Raw genomic sequence first — 14511 nt, 5'->3', positions numbered from 1 at the left:
TATAAAAAATAATTTGTCTAGACGCATTGTCCAGGGAGTAAACTGGGAAATACGTTTGTATGGAAAAACAGTGTTAGCGTTTCCTCTTAAGTTAAGTCTGAAAGATTATAATATCCATACCAATTTTATAAATGCGAAAATGAGTCTGTCTGTATTGTTCCTCTTCGCGTTTAAACCACTGAATTCATTTTGATAGGAATGAAGACAGTTTCAGTCCTGGGAGAGGACTTAGTAGGATACTTTTTACCCCAAAAAAAATGTACGGATCCCGCGCGATAAAGTAATTACTGTGAAGCGGAGTTGCGGGCGTAATTTAGTTAAAATATTTTAAGTACTAGCTTATGACAGTCAGAATTCGTTTGTTGTGCCGACAGTCTACATTTTTTTCTACCTATCCAAATCAGTTCTCCTGAAGAGGTAATAGACATACTTTCGCATTTATAGTCTACTAGAAGTTTATAGTTATGAAGTATTATTTTGTACAATCTTTCATCTCCTATTTTATCCCCGGGTCAAGTTTATCAAAATCCTTTCTTAGCGGATGCCTACGTCATAACATCTATAATGCCAAATTTCAGACCGATCCGTCCAGTGGTTGATAGATCACTATGTCAGTCAGTCAGTCAGTTTCCTTTGAGTTATATAATAAATATATTTAGATTTGTATTGATTACTCCACAAGGGTACTCTTCTGTCTTTTCCAAGGTATCAGAAAAATAACAAGAGCAGCTGTATAAATTCGAGTTTCTTACCTGTTATTACTGAATTTTTCCCGCGTTTTCTCGACAGTGTCCCAGCCGGTTTTGGTCCGATATTTCCCTCCCGGATCGCCGGTGTCCGCTAGGGCTGTAATGAAAAAATATTTAACACGAAAACGAATTTTATAAGATTAAAACCCATGTCAACCATAGATAATGTAAATTTATTAGAGTTTGCGTTAACGGGACGAGGTTTTTCATTGTTTTTTGCGATGAGATTAAAAAAAATCCATTTTCCTGTAAGGAAAAAATTAGCTAGGTGAAATAAATACATAATAATATAAGAGCTTTACGTTAAACAAGAATTAAAATTTAAAGTTTTTTTCAGTCCAATATCTCAAACTGTACCTATCCATATTAATATTATAATTAACGCGAAACTGTACTGTGTGTCTTTTCATTTGTTTATGCCCAAACCGCTAAAATGTTTATGATGAAATGAAAATACTTTGAGTCCCGCCGTCCCGGGACAGAACAAACGATACTTTTAATCCTGGTAAAATGTACGGTTCTTGCGCGACAAACGAATTTTGGCGCAACGGACTTGCGGACGTCTTCTAGTAATGTAATAAAAAATATCTAGTATAAAGTCTTACCTATATATAGTATATACAGGGTGTAACAAAAACAAGTGATAATACTTTAGGGTCTGTACGTGTTCCTTGTAGAGAGTTCACTGTGAAAGTAGCAGCGCTGAAAGACCAAATTTTTTTTTCACTTTTGTATGGGGAAACTTGTGACGCTCGGGCCGTTGCCCATACAAAAGTGAAAAAAATTTTTCGTTTTTCAGCGCTGCTACTTTCACAGTGAACTCTTTACAAGGAACATGTACACACCCTAAAGTATTATCACTTATTTTTGTTACACACTGTATAGTACTTTTAATTGAAAAAGCTACCTATAGTAGGTACTTTTAATTTGAAAAAGCAAAACGCGTTCTCTTAGGGCTTGTACATAACTGTGTGCCTAGAATTTTTTAAGAGCGATTTTATTTTTTAAGACTAATAGGTCCTACTTACATTATACCGAACTGGAAGTAATCCACAGTTTCAAATTAAAGTATCTCATACACGCTATTAAGGTCAATGTGAAAAGTGGCGTGATATTATAATTGCGAGACTTATAAAGCCGCGCTAAAAATAGACATGGAATTATTTTCATCAAGCGTTTCCGCGTAGAGGCCGGAGCGGGGAATAATTGACATAATATAAATATTATTAAAATATGAAAAATTCTGCTCGTGGTCCAGTGGTTTGGAGCAGTGTTTTTAATCTTTTTGATGATGCACCCATGGTATGAAAAAATTTAAGTATAGTCCACCCCCACCCTTTTGCTTTTGTATCATGAATGTAATGAAGAATATTATAATATTATATTTCTGCTAAAGTTAATTAATGTATACTCAGAATGTTTCGCTACTGATTGACAGATAATTAAGTGTATCCAGATGAGGCGTTTTACGCGCGATGTTTATACGCGCGTTTCAGTTTCTATTGTATTTAGATACCGCATTATACGCGCGTTTTTACGCTACAAACATGGACTCGAAATTATCACGCTCCAATCAAATACGTTCAATCCAATCAAATTCGCCACGGACTCGCGCGTAGTTCTGGACGCTGCAATGGCACCCGAGTATCTAGACTCGCGCGTCGCTCGTGCGTTTTACGGGCGAGTCGAGAGTCCCGCTCATTGCAAGCGTTTTACGCGTGAGTAAGAAAACGCAAGTAGGCATCTGGACGCGATATATTATGTAGCTCTATATAGTATCTCGGGTACGCACGTAAAACGCGCGAGTCACTCACTCGCGCGTAAATCGCCTCGCCTGGACAGGCACTTAGAGCCATACGCGTGTTTAAATTTCTATTACATCCAGATACCGCGTTTTTACGCTACAAATATGGACTCAAAGTTATCACGCTCTAATCAAATACGTCCATTCGCAACGGACTCGCGCGTAGTTCTGGACGCTGCAATGGCACCTAATTATCTCAACTCGCGCGTCACGGGCGAGTCGAGAGTCCCGCGTGATAACTTTGAGTCCATGTTTGTAGCGTAAAAACGCACGTAAAACGCGGTATCTGGATGCAATAGAAATTTAAACACGCGTATGGACTTCGCGCGTAAAACGCCTCATCTGGACAGGCACTAAGCTTAGCTACTTCCTTGTATTAACGATTGCCTTTGAATATTGTAGTACATAATTAAATTTAAATTTTAATGAGGCATTCAAATTCCATCGGGACTATTGTTTTAATATTTATGAACTGTTTTGATTATTTTAGACCATTAGGTATAAAATTACCTACGTATTTTTTAACCCCCGACAAAAAAGAGGGGTGTTATAAGTTTGACGTGTCTGTCTGTCTGTTTGTCTGTGTGTGTATCTGTCCGTGGCATCGTAGCATCCAAACGGGTGGACCGATTTTGATCTAGTTTTTTTTGTTTGAAAGCTGACATGATCGAGAGTGTTCTTAGATATAATTCATCATCATCATCCTGTTCAGTGCTGAACAATCAGGGTTTATCTGGTCCATGAAAGGCCGTTGGCAACTTGTAGTCGTTTGATGGGTTTTATATTTCATTCTAGTTCGTGACATTTGTGAATATACAATATACGTATACTCACTATACACATAATAATGGAAAGTTGACCTGATGCTGCAGCATCACCTGGTAATTAGTAGGATATCCAACTCCTCGCCAACTTAGAGCAGAGGTTTCGTGTTTGGGCTCATTTTAATTGCGACAACCAGTAAGAAGTAGATAAACAGTAAATATTTACATGCTGCTGCTGCAGCATCACCTAGATTCTATAGGAACCGAGATTCGTATAAACCCAAAGTGGAGGTTTCATGTTTAGGCTCATATTAACGGCCTCATCGAAAAGGACATTGATAGAATATGGTAATTATGAGAATATGATTGTGTTGATAGGAATTATTCTGCATTATTTAAACCAACACAAGTTTAAAAAGTATGAAATAAAATTAAATTAAGAAATTTAAAAAAACCCCCGCCAAACAACTTTAAAAAGTAATGAAATAATATTAACTGCCTTTAAGTTCAAATAATTCCTAACTTGTGTAAAGTAATATTTTAGTCCATAATAATTTATTGTTGTCAAGGTGTGTCGGGGGACCGCCAAGTAAACTACAACCTACAACCGCCAAGTCGCTGATTATCTCGATTCAGTTCGCTGTGAATTGATCCTTAAACTTGTTAAGGTGTGTCCATAATTGTTGTTAAGGTGTGTCGGGGGACCGCTTATATAGATGTTTGATTTCACATAACAAGTTTAAGGATCAATTCACAGCGAACTGAATCGAGATAATCAGCGACTTGGCGGTTGTAGGTTGTAGTTTACTTGGCGGTCCCCCGACACACCTTGACAACAATAAATTATTATGGACTAAAATATTACTTTACACAAGTTAGGAATTATTTAAACTTAAAGGCAGTTAATATTATTTCATTACTTTTTAAAGTTGTTTGGCGGGGGTTTTTTTAAATTTATTCTGTAATTATTCAATACCTGAGATTAAAATATAGTTTCACGTTTACATTCAGAATTTAGATGGATTGGTGTGCTGTTTAATCTTAGTTACTTATTTACTATTATTTGCCGAAAACGTCAACTACAATATTTTTAATGTATCAAGTATTCAAAGACAAATCATTATTTTTTTTTGGGGTTTCGTCAAAAATGTTCCGCCACCAAAAAAGTTTGACAACCGCTGCGTTATTTAACCTACTCACACTGATACTAAGACAAAATGTTCGAAGCATACTACCTACTGCATCTATCTAACACCTACAAAAATAAATAATAAATAAAAATAATAAAAAATTGTTTTATTTATCTCACCACAGGTACAATACAAGATGTTTTACACACTCTACAAAGTTATCACAACTTATGTGGGAGACTGGTGCCTAAACTAGGCGTAGCCTGTATTTCAGGACACCAGGATAAATAAAAATCTCTTTTCCTCCTCCTAATCATTTCCTGCAGGGTTGCCTGGAAGAGTTGCCCACATTTAAGTTTAGATTTAGTTTTTTTTTTATAGAATAAGCGGGCAAACGAGCAAACGGTTCACCTGATGGAAAGCAACTACCGTCGCCTATGGACACTCGCAACATTAGAAGAGCTACAGGTGCGTTGCCAGCCTTTTAAGAGGGAATACGCTCTCTTCTTGAAGGTTTGCTGGTTTATGCCTTTTCAATGTGAGCAATAAAGACGTATCTATCTTACACCAATCAAGGCCGGCAACGCACCTGCAGCTCTTCCAATGTTGCGAGTGTCCATGGGCGACAGTAGTTGCTTTCCAACAGGTGACACGTTTGCTCGTTTGCCCCCTTATTTTATATAAAAAAAACATCAAGACATCTACTTACTAGGGCTGCCGTATCTCTTCACCCGGTCGGTCTCCAGCGAGGACAGCGGGCTCTGGTCGAGGTTGTCCTGCGAGCCGCTGTAACTGTACACCTTGTAGTTGGACCGCTTCTCGACTACACGCTTCGTGGTCGTCACCGGACTCTGCCTGTCCGTTGGACTGCTCACCCTGTGAAAATAAATATAATATAGTCTCAAAATAATGATACAGTCCACAAATAGTCAGTAAAACTTATAAAATTACTAGATGACGGCCACAACTCAGTTGTGCCAAAATTCAATTGTCGCACGGGAATCGTACATAATATGGACACTCGCACAACATCAGAAGAGTAGCAGGTGCATTGCCCGCTTTTAAACAGGGAATACGCTCTCTTCTGAAGGTTGAAGGTTTGTCTATCAAAATCTAAGAGGAAGAAACTAGAGTTTAAAATCAGTGATACTCCAAAACTAAATCTTTCATAATTTGAGTAAAGCATCATGAAAAGCTTTGTCACACTAATATTATAAAGGCGATAGTTTGTAAGTTTCTATGTCTGTAACTTTTGCACGTCTAAACAGCTGGAGTGATTTCAATAGAGTTTGGTGTGAAGTTAGTTGATTAGTGATTACCCTCGATTAACACATAGGTACGCTACTTTTCACTGGGGAAAAAAATCACGATTTATTTTCTCTAATAAACCGCGGGTAACACCGCGGGGCACACCAAGTTTTTTATTTTTATGAAATATGGGGGCAAACGAGCAAACGGTTCACCTGATGGAAAGCAACTTCCGTCGCCCATGGACACTCGCAGGATCAGATGAGCTGCAAGTGCGTTGCCGGCCTTTTTAGAGGACATAGGTTAATAGGGGAGGGTAGGGAAGGGAAGGGAAGGGAATAGGGGAGGGTAGGGAAGGGAATGGGGTAGGGAATTGGGCCTCCGGTAACTCACTCACTCGGCGAAACACAGCGCAAGCGCTGTTTCACGCCGGTTTACTGTGAGAACGTGGTATATCTCCGGTCGAGCCGGCCCATTCGTGCCGAAGCATGGCTCTCCCACGTATTAGGAACACAACTCATGGACTGGCAAATTAAGCTCAAGTCGTTTATTTTAGTAGTCATTTGCAGTTAAATTTGTCGAATTCAGGATACATACCACGGGACTGACCTTAATTAAATGTCTATAAACACGGTGTCCGGTACATTATATCCGATAATAGCTTCTACAGTTAATTTGTTTATTGTTATTTGTATCCATACTATAATATTTTAAATGCGAAAGTGTGTCTGTCTGTTTATGTGTCTTCATGCCAAAACAGCTAAACTGATATTGCTGAAATTAGGTATAGAAATATTTCAAAATCCCAGTAATATTTTTTATCCCAGAAAAATGTACAGTTACCGCGCGATAAATGAAGTGTCATGTTATTCATATATTTTCCTTTTGTACAAATGCACACACAAGTGTTAGGAAAGCATAGAATTTACTACCTACCGCCTATTTATAAATAAAGCAACATTAGAATTTAGAACATAATAATTCAAAATTCAAATTGTATTCTACGAACCGATTGATTGGGCTGGATGTTCTGTTCAAAGGGCTGTCTCGTCTCGTTAGTGGACTCGACGTCCGGTCGATCGGACTCGTGGCGCGGTACGGACTACTGGCTCTATACGGACTGGTCTGGAACTCCAGGCGCGATCCGTTCCCTAGATGCTTCGATGTTATTGGACTCGCCGTTCGAGTTCTATCAGTATCGTAGTTGTACTCCTTGTGTACTTTCGTGTAAGAGTCCGTGACGTCGTAGGACTTTTCTTTGTCAGTGTAGGACTTGTCTTTGCCTATGTAGGACTTGGTTTTGTCTATATAGGACTTGTCTTTGTCAATGTAGGTCTTGTCTTTGTCAATGTAGGTCTTGTCTTTGTCTATGTAGGACTTGTCTTTATCCATGTAGGACTTGTAGTAGTCCGTGCTTCGGTCTTCTCGGCGGTCTATCGAGCTGTGTTTGTTGCTCTCGTACAGATTGTAGTTGTGAGGGCTCTCCGATCTTAGTCTTGTTGCTGTAAGGAAAAAAGGTTATTATTAGCTACATCTGTAGGCTTTTGGAGTGTGGCTATTTATTGAAAATCGATTAGATGTACCTCACTGTATCGACTTCTTCACGCTAAAATCACTGAATCGATTGTGATGAAATTTGGTGTGAAAATACCTGAAGCCCCAGGAAAGGTTTTGGCATAGAACACTAACTTCTGCGTAACGAAGTTATGGGCATCATTTAGAGGTAGCCACAACTAATACCTCAGTTACAAGTACATCATTTGATAATTTATGTGCTAATACTTCAGTTACAAGTACATAATTCCATAATAATTCTAACCTATCTACACATTGAATGATATACATACATGTATGTGTGTTATAACACTTTTACTCTGACGGTACAGCTCACGATATCTAGTAAGTGTCTGTTTACCGAAGGTAAGTGACGTATCGATTCTGCAACGAGCGTAACTCGATCCAATATTATAAGCAGCGAGGTAATAAATCTACTGCTAGTACCAGCATGAAGATATATGACTAGTTGACTACGTATTGATGTATGGACTATAAAGACTCTTATTTACCTACCTAAGGTAATTTATTACAGAGAAGGTAACAATTGTGTTTGAATTTTGAATAGAATAGAATAAATTATTGTACTTAGCAGACAAATATTTGGCTTACTTAGGCAAGGTTTCACCTTCTAACTATTGAAAACATTTAAAAAACAAGTTGTTCCAATTTCAAATATAATACGGAAACTCTATGTTGGCCCATGAAAAAACAATACAAGCTATTGACTATTGTAGGAAACGTTGTGAGATTATATTATTCTCTTTAATTGTAGGAACGTGTATCCAGTAAGTAATATTCATCTCTGAGTAGATCTCTGATTACCAATCGACATCGATTGAGAAAAAGACAGTTTAGCAATCAAGGCGCCAATCATCCATTATTATATTATGTAACATTACTTGGAGACGGTCTTTACACAATTTTATTAAGATTAAAATAATCCAGTTAAAATATGCACATTGACAACTTTTTCTTTTTACTCGTTTGAGCAGCGTCTTCATTTCAACTTACTAATACTTAATATTTTTTCAATGTCATAATTTTCAAGACATCTCTTGCTACCTTCAGACCCTCCAGTGTACACAAATTTTATTAAATGGAAAGAAGATCCCGTTAAGACAATATAATAAAATTTACATTCCTTCACCTCTCCACTTTTAATTAAAAGTAAGCTTTGTTTTTGTAAGGGAAATTATATTTTTATACCAACTCAAAATTAACAGAGTGAGAGGTTATGTTGTTTTTTTTGCCGTGGTATTTTATCATAATAAATATATCAAGAATTATGTCTTTTTTATTACCTTACAAAATAAGGCGACCCACAACGTAAACGGGAGAAATAAAACTGAACATTTTTAATTATTTGTGTTCCTATTTGTTTTCATTTACAAAGTAAACATTCGAGTTAATGGTGTTGTAAAATATGAGTCTATGCCATTAGTAACGATTTACTATTTAAAGTAACTTAAAGGATAAACTACCATAAGTTCCATCGAATTGCTTATTTAACGTTATTTTTAAAAGTCAACAGTAGTAATCAGTATAGTGATTTTTTTAACTGGGCAGTTCCATGTAAAAGTCTACCATAAACTAAAAAAATAAATACCTGATTTTGGTATTAAAAATACTTAATTATAGTCACAACATTATGGCACTATTAAGATTTTATAGAAGCAACAATTTCTAAGCATTACTTTTCTAGCAAAGCTGCCATTTATGAGATGATGTCGTGAGATCGGCTGAGTGTGGTTTTGTGTGATGAAGTTCTGACTTAGTTTTCACGTTATGTATTTTATATTCTTGTCATATTTTATTACACACTGATTGTTCAAACAATTAAATACCGATATTCCTTTTGAGATTCGAGAAAATTCATTTTTATAAAGATATAATAGGCTTGTAAGATCACAGTGTCGAGTGGTAGTGTCGGTTACATAAAAATCATTACTTTTGTCTATAACTACAGTAAAATTACTTTTACATCAACAAAATTAGAAACTTTCCTACGTGACGGCGTTACTCAAATGATACCGGCATTAAAAATTTGTCATCTTTTTTTATAACACCTAAACTCTAAAAAATATTTATGTAGTGTCGGTCACATTATAGAGTCGTCCACGCCCAAAAGTAGCGTTTTGTTTGTTATTTTTGCTGATAGATGGCGAAAACCGCTATAGAAAGCAGAGAGAGAAGCAGAAAGCTAAATTATTATTTTAAGAAATTGCCAGACCACCTCAAAGTCAAATAAAATCCAAAATTTAGCGATGTCTGGAAATGGGAAGTAATTGTCACAAAAATCTGGCAGTAGGATATGAGATTCTTACAGATATCGCAAGAAAATAAGATAATATTATTGATTTTTAAACTTTATTGAACGTAAGATAGACCTGCAGAACTGGAAACCTTCAAAAGTAATAGCGACCAAAACTCCATAGTGTCTGGTCGTTCTTACCTCTATAGGGCTCATATAATGGATTTTTTTTTGCCTTTTGGGTTATTATGTTAATAGTTTTTGAGAAGATTTCGTGTTGAGTTATTTTTTGACTAATTATATTAGTGATTTCGTTTTTGTGACGTTTAAGTTCAAAAAAGCATTTTAATGAATTAACTAATTACTGATAAGCTTTTATATATTTTTAGGATTCGTACTGTACGTGCTGAGATACATACATTTTAAAGTTTAATGTAAAACTACCGACTTTTACCTGCACAAAGTGAGTGTAGTGTCGGTCACGTTGTTTCACAATTTATTTTGCTAATAAATAGTTTTTTAAATAACTTACAGGTTATAGGTAACCATTTTATAATAGTTTGTTTCATGCACCTTCGATAAAAATACAAAGTAGAGTTATTTAGCACACAGAGAGGAAGATTATTGGTGTTTACAAACACTCTCGGAAACGACTTCCTTTTGCATGTAGTGTCGGTCACGTTTATGTTTGACTAAATAAATGCTATTTGAAAACAACAGTGTATACCATTTTTTCTACATAAGTTAACTTGTTTTATCTGCTACAAAGCCATCTTGAAAGTGATACTAACAACATGATAGTAACTATAATATATGACAAAATAAAACGCAAGTCGTATCAAATGTAGAGTCAATCACATATGGAATTTCCCAACTGCTTTTTTTTCTAACGGGCATTGGTCCACCACATACCACTGCACTACAACTTCTACATGAAATTTGTTAGGTCACATTGCAACGTGACAAGAGGATGCAACGATTTTTAAATGAGATTTTCAAAATTGGAATACGCAGCCCAACGGTCGAAGTCACGAACATCCCCCAGTAATTTGATCCACGTAGTTGCTAATTCCAAAAGAGTTATTATTTGTATACAAAATAAGGCTCACCTGGACTAGATATCCTGGCGTACGCCGGGGAAGATGGGCTGGTGCTATCCCGAGGCCTCCTGGAGCGGGAACCCACTTTAAAGATGTGGGGTGAGCCCTGAACGTCGTAGCCGTTGAAGTAGATGTATAGCTGAAATGTTTTATGATAGATAAAAAATAAATAACTTAGTTTAAACAAAAAGTAGAAACGAAACAAAAAACAGTTTTTAAACAAGTATTATTATGTTTGATTTTAAAAGAAAAAAAATAATTATAATATATACCGGCTTCATTAAGAATATTTATATATATAATATAAAGAAAGAAAAATAGCTCCCACACCAGTTTCGGTGACGGTGGCCGGTTTCATTGAAACCAGGCCAGCTACGCAGGAGTAATTTTATAGTGCCCAAGTGTGTACGCAGTACACAAAAGCACTCTCTATTCCTTTACTCTCATAACCCAGTGGGACGGCAGACCGACACGACCGGCGAGAGATCAGGCGCAGGACCGACTTTTTACATGCCCATCCGACGCATGGATCATCTTACTTATCAGACAATCAGGTGATCACCCTGCATTCTCCTAACCAAACTTGAAAATAACATGTTTCCAACGCGGGAATCGAACCCACGACCTCCGAGTCAAGAGCCGCGCTCTGTACCACTAGACCACGGAGGCGTCAATAATAATAATATAAAGACAGACATAGCAAACAAAGACGAGCGTACACTATATATAGAGTATGCATGTCTTTGGATAGGCCTCTTGTGTAAAGGAACCATAATAATTATACAAAATTAACAATATCAAATTAAGCGCATAACCCTGCAAATAATTAACGTTATTATGTATCCGACCCTTTCAGACACATTAAATGCGTAATAAACAGAGAATCAAAACGTTCTGATAACACTGTATCCTCATATCTGTTTGAAAATCGAATTATTCCAAACGCATGTGTTTGAACGTATCAATTTTATAACCCTAAAATAGCTTGGGGTATTCCGTACTTAATTGACAAGTAATTGGCCGGTTGGGTACAATTTATAGGCTATTTACCCCGTTCCATGTTTAAAATTAAATTCATATTTATGCACTGTTTGTATCAATTTAACGCCTATTAATGCTTATAATTAAAAAGGTATTGGCTAATTTAACGTTATTATGCTTATAATTATAGGTGTTTCTGATAATAATAAATAAATTTTATACCTTAATATTGTTTCATTACTTGTCATGTGACGTGGCGATTCGATACGATATTCTTTGAATGACACATTAAAAAATTAACTTAATTTACAACACTGAAACTCAAACTCAAATTTTTTTATTCAGAATAAATTTTTTCTAATATTCTCTGAACGTCGGGGCTACACAGATGCCTACCACCGGTTCGATTCGATTCGATTCCACTAGAATCGACAAACTTATAAATGTAGCCTTAAATACTAAATATAGCGATTATTATTATCATCGTCTTCAAAATACAATGGAATCGCCAGTGCTGTAATAGTGTCATGATAGGGGTAATGTTTTTAAAACGCCGAGAAGCCTGAGATATCATCGCCCATACGTTCGCTATTTGACACAACTATTTCATTCCGTACAAATTCAAAATCGATTTTCTATTACAGAGGGCAGTTCCATGTAAAAGTCTACCATGAACTAAGAAAATAAATACCTGATTTTAGTATTAAATATACTTTATTATAGTCACAACATTATGGTACTATTAAGATTTTATAGAAGCAACAATTTCTAAGCATTACTTTTCTAGCAAAGCTGCCATTTATGAGATGATGTCGTGAGCTCGGCTGAGTGTGGTTTTGTGTGATGAAGTTCTGACTTAGTTTTCACGTTATCTATTTTAAATTCTTGTCATATTTTGTTACACACTGATTGTTCACACAATTAAATACCGATATAGCTTTTGAGATTCGGGAAAATTAATTTTTAAAAAGATATAATAGGCTTGTAAGATCACAGTGTCGAGTTGTAGTGTCGGTCACATAAAAAAGAATATTTTTGTCTTTAACTACAGTAAAATTACTTTTACATCAATAAAATTAGAAACTTTCCTACGAGACACCGTTACTCAAATGATACCGGCATTAAAAATTTGTCATCTTTTTTTATAACACCTAAACTCTAAAAAATATTTTTGTAGTGTCAGTCACATTATACAGTCGATCACGCCCAAAAGTAGCGTTTTGTTTGTTAGTTTTGGTGATAGATGGCGAAAATAGCTATAGAAAGCAGAGAGAGAGAAGCAGAAAGCTAAATGATTATTTTAAGAACCTGCCAGACCACCTCAAAGTCAAATATAATCCAAAATTTAGCGATGTCTGGAAATGGGAAGCAATTGTCACAAAATTTGGCAGTAGGATATGAGATTCTTACAGTTATTTTTTTTGCTTCATTTTAAATAGAGAATATTTTGGATGTTGTAATATTTTACATTTTAGATGGGTATTTAATTAAAATGAAATTACTTTGTGCTACAGAGTGACCGTAAGAAACCACCCTTATACTCAAACTCGATACCAATCTCTATACCTTATAACTAATCAATCCCGCTTGGGAATTGATTAGTGGTGGTCACCCTGGTGAATTTTGAAAAGCTATTGTGTCTGCGATTTCCACGATCGAGGTATTATAAATAGTCAGTACTCAAGAGTCAAGATGCATCTCGGTCTCAAGACACAGTTATTTTGTATAGTTATTGGTTGGTTATCAAAATTTGGACCAATCACAGAGCCGAACCGCGTCTTGAGACCGGGTCTCATTTTAAATACTGACTATTTATAAGGGCCTATGAACGTGTAGCACTTAAGTTAAGGTTTGACCACACTGAAGAATCAGTCTTAAGTAGTAGTTTCCCAAGAATCTCAAGAACGATCTCAGGCGTAATCTTATCAGTGACAGCAGCATTAATAACAGCTCGTACTCACCCTGTGTTTCCCCGCCGCTTTCGGCATGAATGTGGCGCGATATTTGGTGGCAGATAACTTCTCCAGCGCACACATAACACTCCTCTTGTCGTGAACGATGTCTAGCTGCAAATCCCCTTTGACGCCGCATCCACTCGTGTCTAGTTCAAAAGAATGGGGCTTGAGGGGCTCCGCCCCCTCCAGCGCCCCGGGGCTCAGCCGCACGCCGGCCGGGTCGAACACCTCGCACGTAAAAGGACCACCCTGTAATTGAAATTGGTTTAAGGGATGTTACTGAAACGTAAGAGATATTTCGGTGTGGGCGAGCTTTGTTTTCGTTTTCGGATCAACCTGTATGCGGAAAAGATTTAGGGTGTTATTGTAAATAGATTTGAGTACAAGCCTATAGTATTTATTGGATTTATTTTTTCCTTCCTTTTGCTTATGCCTTTCTGTTTTAGAAGATGAGCTAAATCGATTAGGGGTATATTTTATTATTATAGTCAGATAATTCAATGGAATAAATTTGGTGTCTTGACAGATTTTGTATAAAAAAATATATAAAAGTTTTATTCTTTAGGTAAAATTTATCTGACGATTGAAAAATCGACCCTTAAACATATAACACGACTAGTTCATTAACCTGATAAGGGTATGGCAAACGGCAGTGTAGATTGATATATCGCTTACAATAGTCTTGATGACAATCAGTAAATTGATATGTTATCTGTATTGTAATATGTAATTAACAATCAACACGGCATCTGGGATTTGTGTAGATATTGAAGCGAAATCTCTATCAATCAGCATAATCTTAACATCTTCGCCCATTATACGCTGACGAATTGTTTGAGACTGTATATTAAGTTGTACCTATATAAGTAACAGCTATAGCTCAAATATTAATCAACATAGTTAATTGAGCATCTTCACTCACTCAATAGGGACATATTGTGAACGAGTGCTTGTGACTGTACCAACATGTAG

The 14511-nt window shown here is 36.3% G+C and overlaps 1 protein-coding gene across 2 annotated transcripts in view; it reads right to left on the bottom strand.

Annotated features, from left to right (window-relative positions):
* The window catches only part of LOC121729811 (filamin-C), a 149398-nt gene that overhangs the window by 81156 nt on the left and 53731 nt on the right, over positions 1 to 14511 (bottom strand). For both annotated transcript variants that reach the window (XM_042118440.1, XM_042118441.1), the window contains 5 exons: positions 13546 to 13788; positions 10613 to 10742; positions 6705 to 7197; positions 5157 to 5323; positions 753 to 846 (listed from right to left, as the gene is read on the bottom strand). In XM_042118440.1, coding sequence (XP_041974374.1) covers positions 753 to 846; positions 5157 to 5323; positions 6705 to 7197; positions 10613 to 10742; positions 13546 to 13788 — 1127 coding nt within the window. The remainder of the gene's footprint in view (positions 1 to 752; positions 847 to 5156; positions 5324 to 6704; positions 7198 to 10612; positions 10743 to 13545; positions 13789 to 14511) is intronic.

The sequence above is a fragment of the Aricia agestis genome, chromosome 8 (assembly GCF_905147365.1).
Source record: "Aricia agestis chromosome 8, ilAriAges1.1, whole genome shotgun sequence".
Lineage (NCBI taxonomy): Eukaryota > Metazoa > Arthropoda > Insecta > Lepidoptera > Lycaenidae > Aricia > Aricia agestis.
Note: the sequence above shows the minus strand (reverse complement) of the source record. Positions and strands in the feature narration are given on the sequence as shown.